The 20,456-nt window shown below is 37.1% G+C and overlaps 1 protein-coding gene and 1 pseudogene across 26 annotated transcripts in view; both read right to left on the bottom strand.

Annotated features, from left to right (window-relative positions):
• The window catches only part of NCOA1 (nuclear receptor coactivator 1), a 241,285-nt gene that overhangs the window by 5,948 nt on the left and 214,881 nt on the right, over nt 1-20,456 (bottom strand). For all 26 annotated transcript variants that reach the window (XM_069071959.1, XM_069071964.1, XM_069071975.1 and 23 more), the window contains 3 exons: nt 15,590-15,989; nt 9,922-10,096; nt 8,133-8,307 (listed from right to left, as the gene is read on the bottom strand). In XM_069071959.1, the coding sequence (XP_068928060.1) occupies nt 8,133-8,307; nt 9,922-10,096; nt 15,590-15,989 (750 nt within the window). The remainder of the gene's footprint in view (nt 1-8,132; nt 8,308-9,921; nt 10,097-15,589; nt 15,990-20,456) is intronic.
• On the bottom strand, nt 15,909-19,042 carry LOC138149097 (protein FAM136A pseudogene; annotated as a pseudogene).

The following is a 20,456-nucleotide window of genomic DNA, read 5'->3' as shown; positions in this document are numbered from 1 at the left end:
TCAGTTTATTTTTTTTAATTGAAAATATTATTTTTTCCCCAAATGCATTAAAAACAATTTTTAACATTCGTTTGAAAAATTTTTTGTGTGTGTTTCAAATTCTTTCCCTTCCTCTCTACCCTCCCAAGCAATCTGATACAGGTTATACATGCAGTTCAGTCATGCAAAACATATCAGTCATGTTGTAAAAGAAAATACAGACAAAAAAACAGAAGAAAAATAAAGAAAAAGTATGCATCAATCTGCATTCTTTGGAGATGGATAGCATTTTTCATCATAAGTCATTCAGAATTGTCTTGGATCACTGTAATTAATTCAATTTAATGAAAATTTATGAAGCCTCAAATATGTACTAGAGCACTAGAGATACTGAGATAAAAATTAAATAGTCCCTACCATCAAGGAACTTACATTTTTACCTTAGATGCAACTTGTACCCAAGACAAAGAAATAAAATATAATTTGAAGGGGAAAAAATAAGGGAAAGCTTTATGAAGGTGAGACATGTTCAGGATTCTTAAGGCAGAAATGAGAAGGAATTATATTCCAGGAATAAAGGAAAGTCTGTAAAAAGGCATGGAAACAGAAAATGGAATGTTATATTTAGGGACTAGTAGTCCAGTTTGGTTGAGACACAGAGTTCACAAAATGCAATAATGGAAAAAAAAAAAGTTATAAGTTATGATGGCACCAGAGAGCCTCAAATGCTAGGCTTGAGTGGTATCTATTTAATCCTAGTGGCAACAGGGAACCACTGGGGATTTTTAAGCAGGGAAATGATATGCCTTAGGAAGATGATCTTGGAAGCTGTACTCAGGGGGAATGGATTGGAAAGGGAAGAAGCTACAGGCAGGGATACCAATTAATAGTCTATTATATAGTATAGGCTAGAGGTGATGAGTTGTTAAAACAAGGTGGTAGTCATTTAAATGGAAAGAAGGGGAAAACTACAACAGATTTTGTGGTGTTAGAATTGAGAAAGCTTGGAAACTGATTAGATATAGAAGGGTGAAAAAGACAAAAGTGACAAGGATGAATCAAAGGATTATAATCAGAGTGACTGTGAAGATGGTGATATTCTTAACAGAAATAGAGAGAAGTATGAAAGGGGATGAATTTAGGTATGGAAGATGACAATCCATTTTGGTCATACTAATTTTGATTTGACAATGGAAAATCCAAGCAGAGGACAATATGATATCTAGGTACAGGTATCCAACAGGTATACTCTCTTTCCTATCCAGCAGTACCAGTAATGAATATTTTTATCAGATCCATATATGGGTATAGTATGTATGTATATATGCATAGATATAAAGGTAAATTTGTATGTGTGTATATACAATACATATGTATATATGCAATATATATGTGTGTGTGCATCTACAATCAGACACTAGCAAAATTGTGGCCAAAATCTGCTTAACGGGGGTGGGGGAGGGGAGGGAAGAGGGACAGAAGGGAGGAAGCAGAACCAAGATGGCTGAGTAGAAGCAGGAAATTCTGTGAGCTCCTCTCACAACCACCTCTAATATCTGTAAAATATGACTCTAAACATATTTTAAAGCTACAGAACCCACAAAGTGACAGAGAGAAACAAATCTCCCGCTGAAGGCAGCCTGACAGGCTTACCAGGAAGAGTCTATCGCAGTGCTCTGGGAGCCAAGGACAGTCCTGGGGGGGCCACCCAGTTCCAACTTCAGGAGAGTGGATCATCAGCAGCTGTGGTGGTTTCTCAACCCATAAATGCCAAAGACAAAGTAAAAGGTCAGTGGGGAACTCTACTGGAACCAGGTGACCTAAGAGTCCGGCCCCTGCCCCCAGGGCGCAAGGTAGCAGAGGCACAGCTGCCCCGTGGCTGCCTCTGGAGCTCCTGTCCTGCAGTCAGTAGGGGGGCCAAGCAACCATTCAGAGGGTAATTGCTCTTGCTTTATCTTGCTTTGATCTGGGTTGCTATCTTGGGCGGTGGTCCCGGGGTGAGAAACGCCAGTATGCTAGTGAGTCAGTGTGTTGTCTGTAGAGAGGGCACCCTCCTCAGACCTCTGACAACAATTGTGAAAACCCCAGTGATTTGGGACAAAGTTCTCTCCATTCTGGAAGCAGAATTCTACTGTGGCAAAGAGCTCAAAAGTCAAGTAATTGGCTGCCAAAATGAGCAAGCAGAGGAAGTACAAACAGACAATAGAATCTTTTTTTGGCGGACAGAAAGGATCAAAGCATGGAATGGGAAGAAGACAGTGAAGTCAGAACTCCTGCATCAAAAGCTTCCAAGAAAAATATGAATTGGTTACATACAGGCTGGAGGAGCTCAGGAAGGATTTTGAAAATCAAGTAAGATAAGTGGAGGAAAAACTGTGAAGAGAAATGAGAATGAAGCGAGAAAATCATTAAAAGGCTGCTAAAGGAGACCCAAAAAAATTCTGAAGAAAATAATACCTTAAAAAACAGACTAACCCAAATGGCAAAAGAGGACCAAAAAGCCAATGAGGAGAAGAATGCCTTAAAAACCTGAATTTTCCAGATGGAAAAGGAATTTCAAAAACTCACTGAAGAGACTAATTCCTTCAAAATTAGATTGGAGCAAATGGAAGCTAATGACTTTATGAGAAATCAAGATACTATAAAACAGATCTAAACAAATGAAAAAAATAGAAGGCAATGTGAAATATCTCATTGGAAAAACCACTGACCTGGAAAATAGATCCAGGAGAGATCATTTAAAAATTACTGGACTACCTGAAAGCCAGAAATTATCAAGCAAAACTGCCCTGATATTCTAGAACCAGAGGGCAAAATAGAAATTGAAAGAATTCACCAATGGCCTCTTGAAAAAGATCCCCAAAAGAAAACTCCTAGGAATAGTATAGCCAAATTCCAGAGTTCCCAGGTCAAGGAGAAAATTTTACAAGCAGCCAGGAAGAAACAATTTGAGTACTGTGGAAACATAATCAGGACAACACAAAATCTAGCAGCTTCTAAGTTAAGGGATAGAAGGGTTTGGAATATGACATTCTGGTGGTCAAAGGAGCTAGGATTAAAACCAAGAATCACCTACCCAGCAAAACTGAGTATAATGTTTCAGAGGAAAATACAGTCATTTAAAGAAATAGAGGACTTTCAAGCATTCTTGATAAAAAAAATCAGATCTGAACAGAAAATATGACTTTCAAATACAACAAGCAAGAGAAACATGAGAAGGTAAACAGGGAAAAGAAATCATAAGGAACTTATTAAAGTTGAACTATTTATATTCCTATATGGAAAAATGATACTTATAAGACTTTTCTCAGTATGAGGATAGTTGAAAGGAATATATGTGTGTGTATATGTATACATACATTTATATGTTTATATAGCAAGGTGTATGTGTATATAAATACATATGTGAGTGTGTGTATATATGTGTACATGTATACATAGACAGAAGGCTCAGGATTAGTTGAATAGGAAGGGATATCTAAAAAATAAAATTAAGAGGTGAGAGAGGAATATAATGAGAAAAGGAGATAGGGAGAGATAGAATAGGGTAAATTATCTCATATGAAAGAGGCAAGAGAAAACTGTTACAAAATCTGATTAATTATAGATGATGAATTCAGGACATACTATTATATGTAACTATAGCTAAGAAGATAGGAACATTTTATAAGTTTGAATAATGAGCTTAATTCTCCAGTATCTCTTTGGCGTCCCTTTTCTTAGCCTCTTTTGACCCTAAATTCTCAGTCTTCTTTCCTTACATATGCTTTTGCTCTTCTCCCTTCTTGTTCCCCCTCCTAAGAGTTTAGAGTACACTAAGAGTTTACCTACCCTCAGGACCAGGCAAGTAAGTTAGGTCTTCTAAATATAGCTTGCTTTCTAGGAACACAAACTTTTTCATTTTTGACATAAGATTTCATTACAATCCCAAGTACTTCCACCTCACATTTATATTTTGAAATTCAAGTTACAAGTAATCATAGAACCTTTCAAAAGAGACTTTAAAGTTCATTGAGACTAACTAAGTTCATTGTCAGGTACCACCTCAATCACCCCTGAATTAGGAAAAGACTTTCTTTCTTTCCTTTCTTATTTATTTTTTAAATTTATTTTTAGTTTTCAACACTCATTTCCACAACATTTTGAGTTACAAATTTTTTCCCTGTCTTTCCCCTACCCCCCACCTCAAGATAGGAAGCCTACTGAATACCCCTTCCCCCAATCTGCTCTCTCTTATATCCTCCCCCATTTCCTCTCTAACTTTCTAATAGGGCAAGATGGGTTTATAGAACAGCATTCAGGCACTGACCATATATCTTAGCACCATTCAAGCTAATTCACACTTGAACCAATTATAAATAATGATTTAAGTATAATTTATATAAATCACTATGTATAATTTGTCTCATTCTCTTTTAGCCATATGCAACTTATAGAAAACAGGGGCTTACTGAGAGCTCCCACACTACAAATATCTATTGATAAACAGCCTCTGACTATTGTACTTGGGGTAGTATATGAAATAAAGGAGAAGAGGTGAGCTCTAAAGCAGATATTCTTGACCTAGGGTCAAGTGAATTTGAAACTTCCACTATTTTGGTTTTACTATTTTGATAATGATATTTCAGCAATTGGTCACTTTTGAAATACTATGTATTTTATGCATTTAAAAACAATTTTCTGAGGAGTCCATAGATTTCACCAGGCTGTCAAAGTGGTCCAAGATTTTAAAAAGGTTAAGATTCCCAAGTCAAATGATCACAAAACCTCTGGACATGTGCTATTACCTTCTTTCCCAACATCTTCATTATAACAAAAGACATTCTTTTAAACTTGAGAGATCAAGTATGAACTAGAGATTTCAAGTGATGGAATATAGGAAGAATATGTAAAAAAGATCAAGTGTTTAGATAAATCTTATAAAGGTATGACAAATTCCTAAAAGGATCTATTAAATGATTATTAGGTTATTTTAGAGTTACAGTAAAACCTCTAAGGTTGATATCATGGACTACAACCATATGCTCTTTGCTACTCTTTATCAAATAAGTACTGGGTTAGAAAGATCACTGACCTTTTATAGCATTTTAAAGTATATGTAATTCTTTTCCTACTTAGGCTCCTAAATATCCAGAAAGGTACAGAAGTAAAGGAAACAGAAAGGAGAAGTGAAAAAGAGCAAAAAGTATGAGGCAGAAATTCCAGGAAAGAAAATCTACTCTTTTTTAAGTCAGTGAGATTATCACAGTAATCCTAAAAATCTTATCCAGTGGTCAGGCTTCCAAAATTCCAATTAGGGAGGTGCAATCCAGTGAAATAGGAAAAAACTTATAGATGCCAATTCTGTTCTTATCAAGCCTCTAGGGACTTCTCTCTTTCATGTACTTTCAGAGACATTCATAATGTTTACTCCTATGACAAGTGATATTACTAGGTGTGTAAGTTTGGAAGGCTGGCACTTCAAGGATTGCTTAGTTTTTGTTACTATCCATCAATTGATAAAGTATCTGACTACTCAGGCACTGTGCTAGACATTAGAAGAGGGGTCAGGAAATATAATCAAGATTCTTTGCCTCAAGTAGCTTGCAATCTAATTGTGGAAATAAGGCATTAACTGAAAAGTTAAATAGAAACATGAGAGATATCACAAAGCAGCACATGATCAATTATTAATGGGTAGTATAGACAGTAAGTACCAAGTATTCAGAAGAGACTGGAAAAGTTGTCTAGGAAGTAGGAAATGGCATGATCAAAGTCACAGAAGTGGAAAGACCCAAGGATTATTCAGAGAACAGAAAGCATCCAGTTTGCAAAGGGTTTATAGGGGAGAGTAATGAGAGGGAAGGCTAGAAGAATCAGCTGGAACAGATAGTGGAGGGTCTTAGATGCCAGACTCAGAAGTTGTGACTTCATCTAGAAGGCATTTAGAAAGTATTTAAGATTTTTAAGGAGGAGGTTTATCAGTTAGGAAAGCTGTTTGCAATGACTATCATAGCAATTTGAGAAAACTACCACCAGCTGGGTGTCGGTTAACAGACTACAGACAAAAACTTTGTTAACCAAGTCAAAGATTACAGCATACTTTTCCACTCAGAACATCTGAGCCATAAATCTTAACTAGCATTAGTATAACTCAATTCAGCAAATGCTTATTAAGAAGCTATGGTGTGTGTGCCAAGTAACAAGAATACAAAAACAGTCCCTGCCCTTGAAGTGCTAATTATATTCTACAGGGGGAAGGGAACACAACATTAAGAAAGTAAATACAAAATATTTACAAAGTCATAAAAAGAAAATTTAAGAAGCACAGAGTACTAGGAACTGAGGTGGTGGGGGTAAAGGGGAGGCAGCTTATACGGTAACTGAGCTATGCTCTGAAGGACACTAGGGATTCTAAGAAGTGGAGGTAAAAAGGGAGGGTATTTTAGACATGAAGGACCACCTAAGCAAAGGCAGAGACAGTGAACTGAATGACAGGGTCAGAGAATATCAAGCAGGCCTGTTTGACTGGAATGGAGAGTTTGTAAAGAGGAATAACATGAAATTAGAGTGATAGGGTAAGTGGCCTGGAGATTTTGCTTCATATGCTGCCTTTCTTCAGATACAACACAATGAATATCTCTTGTAGCTAAGAAAGACTAAAAGAAAAATGCTACCATGTATGAGGAACATCAAATATATATGATGGAAAATAATTTTAAGACCTCTATAATATCATAAAGAAAGAAAATATGCTAAGGATGAGAAGTAATGAGTTTCAAAGTCAGAATCAGTAAGCATCGCTTTATAATAAACTTAGGATATGAAAATCTTATGCATACCAAAATTTATTACTTCTACAGTGTAAAGTCATAGGAACCTTCAGTATATATGTTTCAGCATACAAATTTAGTTCTGAATCATTACTGATTTGAGAAATGTAAATTAAGACAACTCTGAGGTACCATCTCATACCTATAAGATTAGTTAATATGACAGAAAATGAAAATGACAAATCTGGTGGGGATGTGGAAAATTGGGGGCACTAATTAACTGCTGATAGAGCTGTGAAATGTTTGACAATTCTGGAGAACATGGGCTATAAAACTGTATACTCTTTGACCTAGCAATATCATTACTAGGTCTATATCCCAAAGAAATCAAATAAGAAGGAAAAGGACCTCTAGGTACAAAAATATTTGAAGCAGCTCCTTTTGTAGTGGCAAAGAATTGGAAATTGAGGGGATTCCCATCACCTGGGGAATGGTTGAATAATTGTGTCTATATGATTGTGATGGAATACTATTGTGCTATAAGAAATGATGAGCTAGATGTTTTCAGAAAAACCTGGACTTACATAAACTGATGCAAAGTGAAGCAAGCAGAACCAAGAGAACATTGTACACAGTGACAGCAATATTGTATGGTGACCAACTGTGAATGACCTGGCTACTGTTAGCAACACAATGATTCAAGACAATTCCAAGGGCCTCATGACGAAAAATGCTATCCACCTCCAGAGAAAGAACTGATAGACTCGGAATGTAGATTGAAATATATTTTTCACTTTCTTTATCATTTTCATGGTGTGTGTTTTTTGAGTGTCTGTTTTTTCTATCACATGACTAATACTAAAATCTGTTTTACATGACTGCACATGTATAACATATATCAAATTGCTTATTACCTCAGGGAGGTGGGAGGGAAAGGTAAGAGGGAAAGAATTTGAAACTCAAAATTTTAAAAGACAAATTTTAAAATTGTTTTTACATGTAAATGAAAAAAAATAAAATTACAGAAACTACTTACTGTTGTGACTAAAAAGAAGTGACTAACACAAAGTAAAAAATTAAAAATCAATCATAACCAAGGTATAACTGTTGTTTCGGGGGAACAAATAGATAATAGCACTAATATTGGGGGCAGCTAGGTGGTGCAGTGAGTAAAGTGCCAGCCCTGGAGTCAGGAGGACTAGAGTTCGGTTCCGGCCTCAGACACTTAACACCCACACAAAAAAACTAGTCGTGTAACTTTGGGCAAGTTATTTAACCCCAATTGCCCTCCAAAAGGCAAAAAAAAAAAAAAAAGAACACTAATGTATGGAGAGGGGTGTGTGCGTGTGTGTGTCTGTGTGTGTACGTATGTAGAAACAGAATTTTTATTGTAGTACTAACCTGCTCAGAACACACTGTATTCATTCCCGGCATCTGCAATGAACTCATCTGCATCTGGCCCATCATAGGGTTCATGTTCTGGACATTTGTATTTCCTCCTGCCATGGATACGGTGATGCTCATATTGTTGTATACTCCTGGCTGTGCAGGTGCAGGCTGGTTCTGACTGAACATGCTGTTAACTCAAAAACAGTCTGGATTACATATCTTGGGCCTAAAAGTGGGGATAATATACCTGGGTCCTGGTTCTTAGTTGAAAGATGGCACTTAAATACTGAATTTTATAATCTTGGCTTATGGGAAATAAACTAAAGCATGTTACAATAAGATTTCCATTTACATAGGAATATAATTCACATTCAATTTGGACTTCTTTAAAGAGTTTAATAATCAGAATGAGAACTTCAAAATAACTCACTAATGTTATGGTGCTATGACATGGACAATAAAGACAACATTATAGTAAAACCTTAGGGTATCTTGGTAACATTTAGGACACATTTAAGAAAATATACCAAATACATTAGCTAAAGTAGGACCTAGATTAAATTGAAATTACCCTAAAGCCTTAATAATTCACCTAATATCCATATACTCAAATCAACTTGCTCAATTCAGTTTGATCTAATAAATTATTAAGTATCTGTTATGTGTAAGGCTCTGTGCTAGCCAGATACAAAAACAAATGTAATAATAAGCCTTTTCTGCAAAGACCTTACATTCTCCTACTATTATAGGAGAATACAAGTGCAGAAGCAAATAAAATGTGTAAATCAACAAAAAGAAATTTAAAGAAAGAGAACTCTAATAACTGTGTATTAGAAAGGCTTTGGGAGAGAGGTGGCACATTAATTGTCCTTTAAAGGAGGTTAGAATTCTAAGAAGTGGAGGTGAGTAATTATTTTTCATACATGTACATACATACACATAATATATAAATAACTATAATGCCAATTTGATTGAAACAGAAAGTATATGAAGGCACTGAAATAAAATAAGACTTGGAAAAGTAGATAGAAAACAGATCATGAAGGGCTTTAAATACCAGACAGGGGATTATGTATTTTATCCTAGCTGCAATAGGAAACCAATGAAGATTTCTGAGTTTATGAATTACTTGATATAACTGATGAGGTCAGATTTGCACTTTGGAAATATCGATCTGACAACTATGGAGGATGGAGTGGGGATAGTAGAGACTAGAAGCAAAAAGATGATTTAGGAGGCTACTGCAATAGTCCAGATAAGAGGTGATGAAAAGCTGAACAGGGTTTGACCTTGGACAAATGACTAACTCTCTAGTGCCTCAGTCAATTCTTCAAAAATAGTACATATTGAAAATTAGGAACTCATGTGGCTTGGTTAACAGTAGCACATCTCCTCTTAAGACATACACACTCAGGGCGGCTAGGTGGTGCAGTGAGTAGAGTGCCGGACCTGGAGTCAGGAGGACCTGAGTTCAGATCCAGCCTCAGACCCTTAACACACACACACACACACAAAAACCTAGCCGTGTGACCTTGGGCAAGTTACTTAACCCCAATTGCCCTTCAAAAAGCAAAAAAAAAAAAAAAAAGACATACGTACTGAAGTCTATTTATCTAAATATGTAAATATGTCTTTACCTCTATATCTACACATTTGGCCACATTAACCCTCAAAATAGTCTGCTAAGGTTTACAAGAGATAAGAGTTGTAATGGGTAGGCAGTGGTACACACAATGAGACCAATGAAAGGAAGTACAGATCCTTTAAATGTTAAATATGCTGAAGACATCATCGCTCTTACTTGTTATTGCCAATTGCTCCTTGCTGCCAAGTCTTCATGTCTGGTGACTGGTAGCCTGAAGAGGGCTGAGCTTGCTGCAGCATAGGACTTTGGGAAGGAGGAATCTGTAGTGACATCATGGGACTGCCAGGACTGAGAGATGGGGTAAAGTTGGGTTCACCTTGTTGGCCTAATCCTGGTAAATGAGATAAAATATTTTCTATTTTGATCATACTAGACTGTAGCTCCATTTAATCTTTTAAAAATGTTGCTCAATCATATTACATAAATGTACATACTTATAAAAATTTTAATATTTTATTTTTTCCCCAATTACATACAGAAACAATTTTTAACCTTTTTTTGGTAAATAATTTTAAGGTCCAAACATTACATGTTTAAAAAAAATTCTTTATGCTGTACTAAGTAAAATGAAAATTGCAAAACTACTGTCAGGTATGCTACAAAGAAAATCTTCAGTGAAGTCCTCTAGAATGGAGGTGGTCCTGGAACTCTTGAGGTAGAACAAAAATTATGCTAGATTCTACCAAACTGGAAAGGTTTTGAGTTTGAGCATATGTCAGCCCGTGTCATTCAAAGAATAACTAAGTGTAAATTGACTACAGGGTAATGGTTATGATTTCTGCCAGTGAAGGGGGAACTGCAATCAAATGAGCATTTAAATAAGTGGCAACTATGTGCCAGGCACTGGGGATTTAAAGACAAAATGAAACAGAGAACATGTTCTTCTGGATGATCATGTGGGTATGCATATGCATGTATACACACATACACACATACATACATACACACACACAGAGTTCCAAAAGTCTTATTGCAGTTTTAAGATTTAGTAGCTTAATAGCTAATCCTAACCCTAATTCCAGGCTTTAATAGCTTCAACTGCTCTAAGAGTTTAGGAATACTCTATATATACACACACGCATGTATGTATGTAAACACACAGAATTAGACTGGGAGTAGAGATCAATAAAGTCCTTTTGTAGGCAGTACTTAATCTGAACTTTAAAAGAAATAGGGTTCTAAGAGGTAAAGGTCAACAGGCAGTACAATTAAGGCAGGCAGAGGAGACAGCCTGTGCAAAAACAATGATATAGTAAATAGAATGTCATTTGTGTAGAACAGTAAGGTCAATTTGCCTATTTGAAGGGGAGCAATGTATAAACAGTCTGGAAAGAGAAGTTAGATCTTTAAATATAAAATGGAGGATTTTGTATTTAATTCTAGAGGTAATCAATAAACTAGAAATTACTGAGTGGGGGAAACATCTTCAGTAAAAATATCATTACCAGCTGAGTGGAGGATGGACTGGAGGGAGGAGAGATTTGAATCAGGGAGGTTAATTCAATAGTCAAAATGAAGGTGATAAGGGTTTGAACCAGGTTGTGAGATTAGGCAAATAACCTCTCCTCTCTAGGCTTTAGAGTGTGGTGGTTGTGTGAATGCAGAGAAAGGAATTGACATAATTGCTGTTGAAGAATTGAAAAGACTTGGTAATTAATTAGATTTGTGTGGAAAGGGAGAGTAAGGAATAAAAGATTATTCTCAGGTTATGAACCTAGGTAGGAAAGGACAGGTTGTTCCTTCAAGAGAAATGGGGAAATTTGGAAGTGTGTGTGGGGGTTTGATAAATGATTTGTTTTGGGTATATGAGTCTGGGATGTTGACAACAGAGAATTGGAGGGCAGAATTACAGTTCAAGACAGAGAAACTATGTCTGTATACAGATCTATGAGTAATCTGTACAGTGATGAATAGTTTAACCCCTGGGAACTGATGATGTCAGCAGGAGAGAAAACAGAGAGAGAAAAGAACTCAAGACTGAGCCTTGGGGGTAATGAGCCTTGGAGTCAAGATATGGGATATAGATGGTAAATCAGCAAATGAGACAGAAAAAAAAAAAAAAAAGCCAGATGCTTTGGAAGAGAAACCAAGAAAGACTATCATAAAACCCCTAAGAAGAAAAGCATTGAGTCAATAATCTATGCTGCAGAAGTCAAGAAAGGCAAGAATTGAGGAAAGGCTATCAAATTTGGGTATTCAAAGAACATTGATAACACTGGTCAATTTTAGTTGATTGATAACGTCAGGAGCTATATTACAGAGGGCTCAGAAGTGAATGAGAGGAAATGAAGCAGATACAATGAAACCAGAGAGATTTTGCTAGGAGTTTGGATATGAAAGGGAGAATGCAGATAATAGCTTGGGTGGATAACAGGATCAAGTGATGGATTTTAAGAGATAAAATAGATCCCAGATTCTTGAAAAATTCCTCATAGTAGGTACACAGATTAATGTACCCATTTACAAGGGTACATTAATCAGATCTATGTACCCTTCCTTGTAAAGCTGTGTGATATATGTCTTATTAAAACAGACTGCTTCAACTACCTGCATTGTACCCTCTTCTGTACATTTAAGTTTTAAGAGATTTACATCACAGACAAATTTAAGTCTAAAAAGAATCTCATTTATATCCTTTGCACAAAGAGCTAGTACAGTGGACTCTTGAAAAAGTGAACTAAATGAAATTAGTATCAATATACATAATACAAAATGGCAGATAAGGCACTGGAGACCTTGATCATTGCCACAGAAACCATGTGATTCAAGAGGCAGAAAACTTAAATAGTAAGAAAGATAAGGAATGGCTGACTCCAAGGCATTGTGTGTATACTAGCCAGTGTGTATACCAGCATGTGGTGATCATGAATTTATCAGGGAAAGCCTCAGAAAAATCCCTTCAAGTAATTGTAGTGAGGTTAATCTGAGTAAGGTTATAACCAGAATCATGGAACATTAATATGAACATCAATGCTAGAAAGGTCACTACAGGTCAACTAACCCAAACTCATCTTTTATAGATGATGAATCTGAGGCCCAGAGAGGACAGGTAATTTGCCTAAGCTCACATGACTCTTAAAGAGAAGAAATTGTTCCAATTTTCAATGTAATGAAATACTAGGGGCCTAATACCAGGGCCTAGCGCAATACTTTGATCGGTTAGTTTGTGGCAGAACAGGGATTTGAACCAGGTCTTCCAATATACACGTGTACTGCCCTTTCCACTATACTATTCTATTAGAGTCATAAATAACAATGACAATGAAACAGAGGCAGCAATGCAAAAATCAATGTCTGGTTACCAGTTCAGCTTTAAACACATAAGTCTACAGAGTTAAAAAATCATTGGAATGGGACCAGGGTTCATGCAACAAGGAAGACTAGGTAAAACACCAGCATAGTGCTAACATAATGAAATAATATTCTGAACTCGGTCACACCTTCTGATCAGGAGAGTCTGAATGGAATCTAGGACCTGAGGATCCTGATCAACAGGTCCATGTATATATTCTAAGGAAGAACTCCACTGAAGGCAAAGGACTCATAGATGGGAAACTTTAGAAAGGAGATGAAGCCAAATATTGAACTCATGTAAAGAATATACATGACAAAGTCCAACAAATAGTTATCTCAATAACCACAAAGTAAAATTTCTGTAGGCAAGGTGGAGAAGGATGCCAATGCTAAAACAAAAAGCAGAGTAGGAAGAGGTCTTAATTGATCACACATATAAGCAAAGGGCAAAATGACACATTTCTCCATTTCCTTTGAAAGTAGCCTTTTCCTAATTTTGCACAAAGAAATAAGAGTTGAACTGGGTTCACTAACAGGTCAAGGTAGGGAAGGAGGAGAGTGCAGCCAGTGAAAATGACCTGGGAAACAACTAGAGGGTGGAGGGACTGGAGTCAATGGTAAAGATGAAGAAAAAGAATAAGGTGGGGAGTTGTAATACAGAGGGAAAGAAGGAATGATAACTGATTATGATCAGATAAATGACTTTCAGAACTCATGAACATGGAAATGGAACCACTGTAGGTGATGGCATTCCTTGAACATCTGTATGTAGCTGATATAAAGCAGAGGAGTAACACATGAGAAAATTAAAGAATTGGGAAGCTAGGATGTTTGAGGGAGTATCAATATTTTCACTGATGTGCCTAGTATGTGAAGAGTTGGGGAGGAATGATCTTGATTGAGCAAGTACTGAATTCATTGGGGAAGAAAGGAGATTGTCCTGCAGGGAGGGGTTTGGACATAACAGCTACCAGAATTTTGAATTGGTGATAAATATGAAAAGAATGAACCTCAAAGGAAGGAAGATTATTGAGTGACAGTGACAGAGGAAGAATCTGGAAGAGGCAAAAGGAGTAAGGGGTATTCTGGCTCCCCTATCATGACCAGTTAATAAGAGTTATGACTGAAAGTGCAAGTAATACTGGAAAGGGTGGTCAGGAATGTTTTGTTATCAGGAGGGAACCAGATCTCAATTAGTGCCAGATTATGGAAGGTATGTAAAAGAAAAGGTTTAAGGTGAAATAAAGCTTGTTAACTACAATTTAGTTTAGTTTCTGTCCTGTTGTTTTAACAGTTGTAGTTTAGGAAAAAATACAATAAAATAGAGATGTAATTTTTTTAATGACTTCTCATTACTTATCTACACCCAGAATAAACCTACCATAAGACCTAAGCTACCTTTTTTAGTACCATTGTCACATGGTGGCAGCTACTGGAATTGTAGGAATAGAGGATCAGGATGAAATAACCACTCTCTATGAGAATATCTTGCACATCAAACTAGTTATGTGACAGTAAAGTGAATATCTGAAAAGAAATGTAAATAAAAAGAATGGGATAATTAAGTGGTCCCTATTATTAATGTTAAATATAATATCACTAAGACCTTTTTATGTTAAGGATCCTTTGGCAGTCTAGTGAAATCCATGGATTTCTTCTCAGAATAATGTTTTCAAATGGCAAAATAAAATAACAAAGGAAAAAAATGGACTGAAATGTAATTATCAAAATATCAAAACCCCCAAGTTGACAAGCCCTAGGTTTCATTAAAAAACAGCTAATCTAAGACAAGGGTTATCATATTTTCTCTTTTTGGAAGATTCCCACAACTCAAACAAAAATAAAATGGAAAAAGATTTCCACAAAACTGAGGAGGGGAGAGTAAAATTTTGTGTTCTGTTCAGAAGTATTAAGAAGAAGAGTTAATGAGAAAATAGATTAAGCAAAGAGGAAAGCAGGATCAACCTTGTGGAGACAGGATAGAGGGACAATCAAATCAGTCCTGTTACCTCTACCAAGAAATAATTAACTTTCAAAGCTCTACAGTCTCCACCAGTTTGGAACTCTCTATGATCCTCCTTGCACACTGTAATCTTCCAATTTGATAAACTGCTCGCTAACCTTTTCCTAAGGTTAACTCCTAACAGGTACATGACTAAAAACCCCTATAAGTCTCCTAAATGAATATTAAAACAGAAAATTAAAATAAAATGGGATTATCACATATGTTCATAAGTTCATTTTGTAAAAAGAAAAAAAGAATTCCTTTATCTTCATACACATAAATTCACACTGACCACAGGCTAAATAATAAAAAACCCAAGCCATCAGCCTACAATTGTTATTATTGTAATTTTTACTAGTTAAAGATTTTTCAATCCCTTCTGATGCATAATGAAATAAGCTCAGCTATACATTCATTAACTTTAAAACAATAAATTTGACTAGAGTCTGTTTTCTTTTGGACCTAATTTCCTTTAAGATTTGGGTCTCTGTTTTTAGAAGTAATATTAATGTATTGCCTTCATACCTGATCCTGGATACTGGAAGACACTCGGCTGCATTTGAGGATTGATTCCAGTACCAAACTGTCCTCCAACATTCCCTGTCATACCTCTGTTGACCATATTGTTGCGGCTGGCCAAGGATGCTTCAGGATTTGATGTCAGTTGTGAAAATGGGCTGGTAGAGGTTGGAGGAGTTCCTGGGTTTGTACCATAACTAGAAGGGTAAGGGAATTGCTGTGGAGCACCCTGAGGAAGACGAGAAGTCATTTGAACTGGGAGTCCAGATGAGGGAGGGAGGTTGTTCCCGAAGCTTTGCTGCCTCATTAATAGAGCTCTCTGTTGTTGTATTAGCTGCCTTTGTCGGTGCTGTTGACTGTACAATTCTCGCTGTCGCTGTGCCAACATCTGGGCATTCAGGGGAGGCTATAAAAGGAAATAAAATTAATGTTAAGATTATCATAAACATTCCCTACTAATACAAATAGATGGAAAAAACTTAAGTGACATTTTCTAATAGATAACATCAATGATCATTATGCAAAGAAAACTAGAAAAAGAAAAGAAAAATAAACTCCAAAATAATCAGAAATATACAAATTTACTTTTATTGTCAATAAAATTTAAGACAGAAATATTAAAATGGGTCTTGGACATCATAATTACCTTCAAATTTCCAATAAAAAGATGTAGAGATTTAACTGTCAAAAACTGAGATATGCTGATCAGGATTATGGCTTTGCTCATCTAAATTATTTAAACACCTATACATAATTAAATAGAACTTTAATTTGAAAAAAAGAAAACCAGAAGACTGTTGATGTGTATCCTCTTTCATTTTGCAAAACCATAAAATCCCTTTTTCCCATTCCAAACCTGCTCCACCTATCCAGGATTCTAAAAACTGACATTTTTGAAAAGGGTATTTTTATAACTTTCTACATATTGAGAAATTTCATCAAAGAATTATGTTTTCTTTTTTTTTTTTAAAGCAATCGGGGTTAAGTAACTTGCTGAAGGTTACACAGCCAGGTGTTTCTGGGTGGATGCTAAATGTCTGAGCCTGGGATTCGATCTCCAGGTCTTTTCAACACTGGAGCCAGTGCTCTTACTCGCTGTGCTACCTGGCCACCCCAAAGAATTATGTTTTCAACAACAAAGGGCAAAGAGGCACAAACAACACCTGCTCAGGAATCATATATATTCCATATATTCCACAGGAGATCCTTTCCCCAGTTCTGTCATTTACCCTATTTCACTACAAGTCAGAGCACTCAATTCAGTACCTCAGATGATTATCCCTTTTAGTAAATGAGATTAAGTAGGAAAATAAACAAGAAGAACTATTCAGTAATTCACAACACTGCTGACTCTCAGTGTGGTAAAGTAAAAAGACCTCTAAAGTAAAAAGTTCTGGAGCTGGAGGATCTGGTTTCAAATTCCATTTCTGATGCTTACTTAAAGTTGTGTGACCTTAGCCAAACCTAAGTTCAGAGGAATAAAATGCTATAAGTTTGTTTACCAGGTGATCAATATTTTTTCCTGCTAAAGCAGCTAGTTCTTGTCATCTAGATTGATGATCTGTATTAGCAGAAGAAATACCGACACTGATAAAAAATGATCTTTAAAGCACTAATTAAAAACCCCATCTTTTATGGTGAAATATTGCTCCAAGGGGATTATAGGAACCTTAACAGATTTTTCTAGGACAGTTTATAACTACAAAATTGTGAGCCAAAATTGTGAAATTAAAGTTTTAAAAAACGTTTGAATTCTTTTTTTTTTAAATCAAACTATTTTTTCATCAAACCACTAGGAAAATATCACATAGCCTTGAAACACTGAACAGAAAGGCTATGTTAATCGCATTCAGTAAGAAGTTGGTATAAAGAGAACAAGATCTTTTCCACCACAAGGCCTGGTACTAACATGTTGCTCAAAGTTTTAACCAAGTGATAACTGGATAATTGGTGCACACTGCCTCCTGTACTCCAGGGTAAACAAAAGCTCTCCTTTGCAACCTGCTTAGAAATTTAAGTTGTCTTCCTACCCTTTCCTGTCCTAAGAGAGTCCTCTCAACAAGCTCTTTCTGTTGAAGAGGGCCAGGGTCAGGTATCACATCTTTTCTCCTTTGGGGAAACCTAAGTTTCCTCCAAACCAGTCATCTACCATTCCATTAAACAAGAAGTTTAAGACTGTTCTGCAAGCAAAGAGAGACTTTCTTTGGCCTTCACTCAAAATTGTTTCATGTTAGTCTCATAAAACACTCTAAATGAAGTGTTACCCCTGTAGTACCTTCCAGAAGGGCAAGAAAAAGTAACCTGAGCTTCACATGCCTGGTGAGACATTTCCCATTCATGTTCTTCCTTGATGTCCCAGCTGATAGCTCATGTGAGCACTGTCCTCATCAAAGCAAAGATCACCCAGCAGCTGCTCAGAGCTCTAATCGAAGTAACCTTCTTTCCCCAGACTCTTCTATGAATGCCAGGTTCTTTTACTGGGGAGAAAAGCACAATTGTGCTTCTCTTTTCCAATCAGTAGTGAACTCATGGCTGCTGCTTTCTGGTCTATGGGAAATGGTTCAATCAGGTGGGTGTAAAGTTGGCACCAAACAAAAGTGGAGGGCTACCTCAGGGATGCATACAAAATGAGAGGTAGGTTGGGGAAGAGAACTGCTAATACCTATAAACCCAAAGGGTTATTATTCCAGCTTCTAGGAATGGAATACCTCTGAACCAGCTGAAAGCCGTTAAGGGCTCCAACAGATAGAACAGAGGGCAACTTCACTGAAGGGCAACTTCACAGCCCTCCATGCTGCCTCCAATCCAAATCTGAGAACCAGTTTCTTTCATGTCTTCACCTATGGACTAAAACATATAATGGAACTAACAGAATCCAGAGGCAGATGTGAAATTCCCACAAAGGTATTCTTAAACTTACTACCAGCCTCAACTTCTTCATTCTTAAATTTTCACTGAAAGGTAAAAATTTCCATACATTTTTACAAGTAGACCCATTTTCCCACCCCAGATGACTACTGACAATGACTATTTTGCAATAGATGCCAGGGAATCCGTCATTTTCTTGGTCATGGTAGGGATGAGGTGCATATGGTCATCAATACATTTGGTCACACAGGACTCTAGCTGCCTCTTCACCTGCTGCTCCTTGCTCCCAGCATCCGTCAAGTCTTTGGCTTTGTCATTGCAGTGCATGGTGCATCGAGCCAGGCGGTCCTGGAATTTCTCCAGTTCACTGGTCACAAGGGCCTGTGCCTGGGCCAAGGGAGCATGGCAGCATTCAATGCACTGATGAACCTGCTCCATGGAGGCCTCGGTATCTTCACAGCAGCTGGCACTGCACTGGAACACGGAACCCTGCATCTTGCAGATATTCTCCTGCTCCAGCCCTTTCACCATGGTGTCCACCACCTCCTGCACGGATACCTGCTGCGACTCCGCCATGGCATACACCCTCACCCCAAGGGCCCGCGCCCTGCGCCACTCGGCCAAGTGCTCTAGCCAGGCGTCCACATGGAGCTCTGAGAGCGGCCCTGCCCCCCCCCCCGAATTCTTTTGAAAGAAGCATAGTACGTTATGCTGTTAAGGAAACTGTCAATCCCCACACCAAAATAGCAAGCCCACTGAATACCCTTTCCCCCAATCATTTCTCCCCTATATCCTCCCCCATCACTCCCCTAGCTTTCTAGTAGGGCAAGATGGACCTCTATACCCCATCTCATTTCTATATGCACATGTACATCTCATTTCCCAGATGCATGCAAAAAACAAATCTTTTTTTAAACATTTGTTTTTAAAACTTTGAATTCCAGATTTTTTCCCTTCTTCCCTCCTCACCCACCCCCAATGGGGAGATAAGCAATTCAATATAGGTTGTACATGTGCAGTTACCCAAATACTTTCCATAGTTATATTGTGAAAGACCAACTATATTTCCCTCCATCCTATACTGCCACCTAATTATTCCATATTCTCCTTTTCAAAAATGCTTGCTTCTAACTACCTTCTTCCCCAATCTGCCCTCCCTTCTATCATTCCCCCCTCCTAGCCCCTACCCCACTATTTCCTGTAGGGTAAGACACCCAATTGGGTGTGTATGTTATTCCGTATGTATTGTTAAGCCAAATTCAATGAGAATCAGGTTGTCCCCATTCCCTCTCACCTTCCTGTTCTTCCCCTCCATTGTAATAGTTTTCTCTTGCTTCTTTTATATGAAATAATTTACCCTAATCTCCTTTCTCCTTCTCCCAAAAAATTCCTTTTACCTCTTAATTTTATTTTTTAGATATCATCCCTTCATATTCAACTCATCCTATGCCCTTTATGTATACATGAACATACATATGCCCACACCCACATATAAATTTATATACACATACACCCTCCTATACATACATATTCTCTTCAACTATCCTCATACTGAGAAAAGTCTTATGAGTTACAATTATCATTTTTCCATGTAGTTCAACTTTAATAAGTTCTTTATGATTTGTTTTCCCTGTTTACCTTCTCATGCTTCTCGTATTTGAAAGTCAAATTTTCTGTTCAGCTCTGGTTTTTTCATCAAGAATGCTTAAAAGTCCTCTATTTCATTGAATGATCATATTTCCCCCTGCAGCATTATACTCAGTTCTGCTGGGTGATTCTTGGTTTTAATCCTAGCTCCTTTAACCTCCAGAATATCATATTCCAAGTCATTCTATCCCTTAACATTGAAGCTGCTAGGTCTTGCATTACCCTGATTGTGTTTCCACAATACTCAAATTGTTTCTTCCTGACTGCTTGAAGTATTTTCTCTTTGACCTGGGAACTCTGGAATTTGGCTATAATATTCCTAGGAGTTTTCTTTTGGGGATCTTTTTCAAGAGGCCAT

The sequence above is a fragment of the Petaurus breviceps genome, unplaced genomic scaffold, assembly GCF_028583685.1.
Source record: "Petaurus breviceps papuanus isolate PSGF00001 unplaced genomic scaffold, PetGlider_PUasm1.0 90845, whole genome shotgun sequence".
Classification (NCBI taxonomy): Eukaryota; Metazoa; Chordata; class Mammalia; order Diprotodontia; family Petauridae; genus Petaurus; species Petaurus breviceps.
Note: the sequence above shows the minus strand (reverse complement) of the source record. Positions and strands in the feature narration are given on the sequence as shown.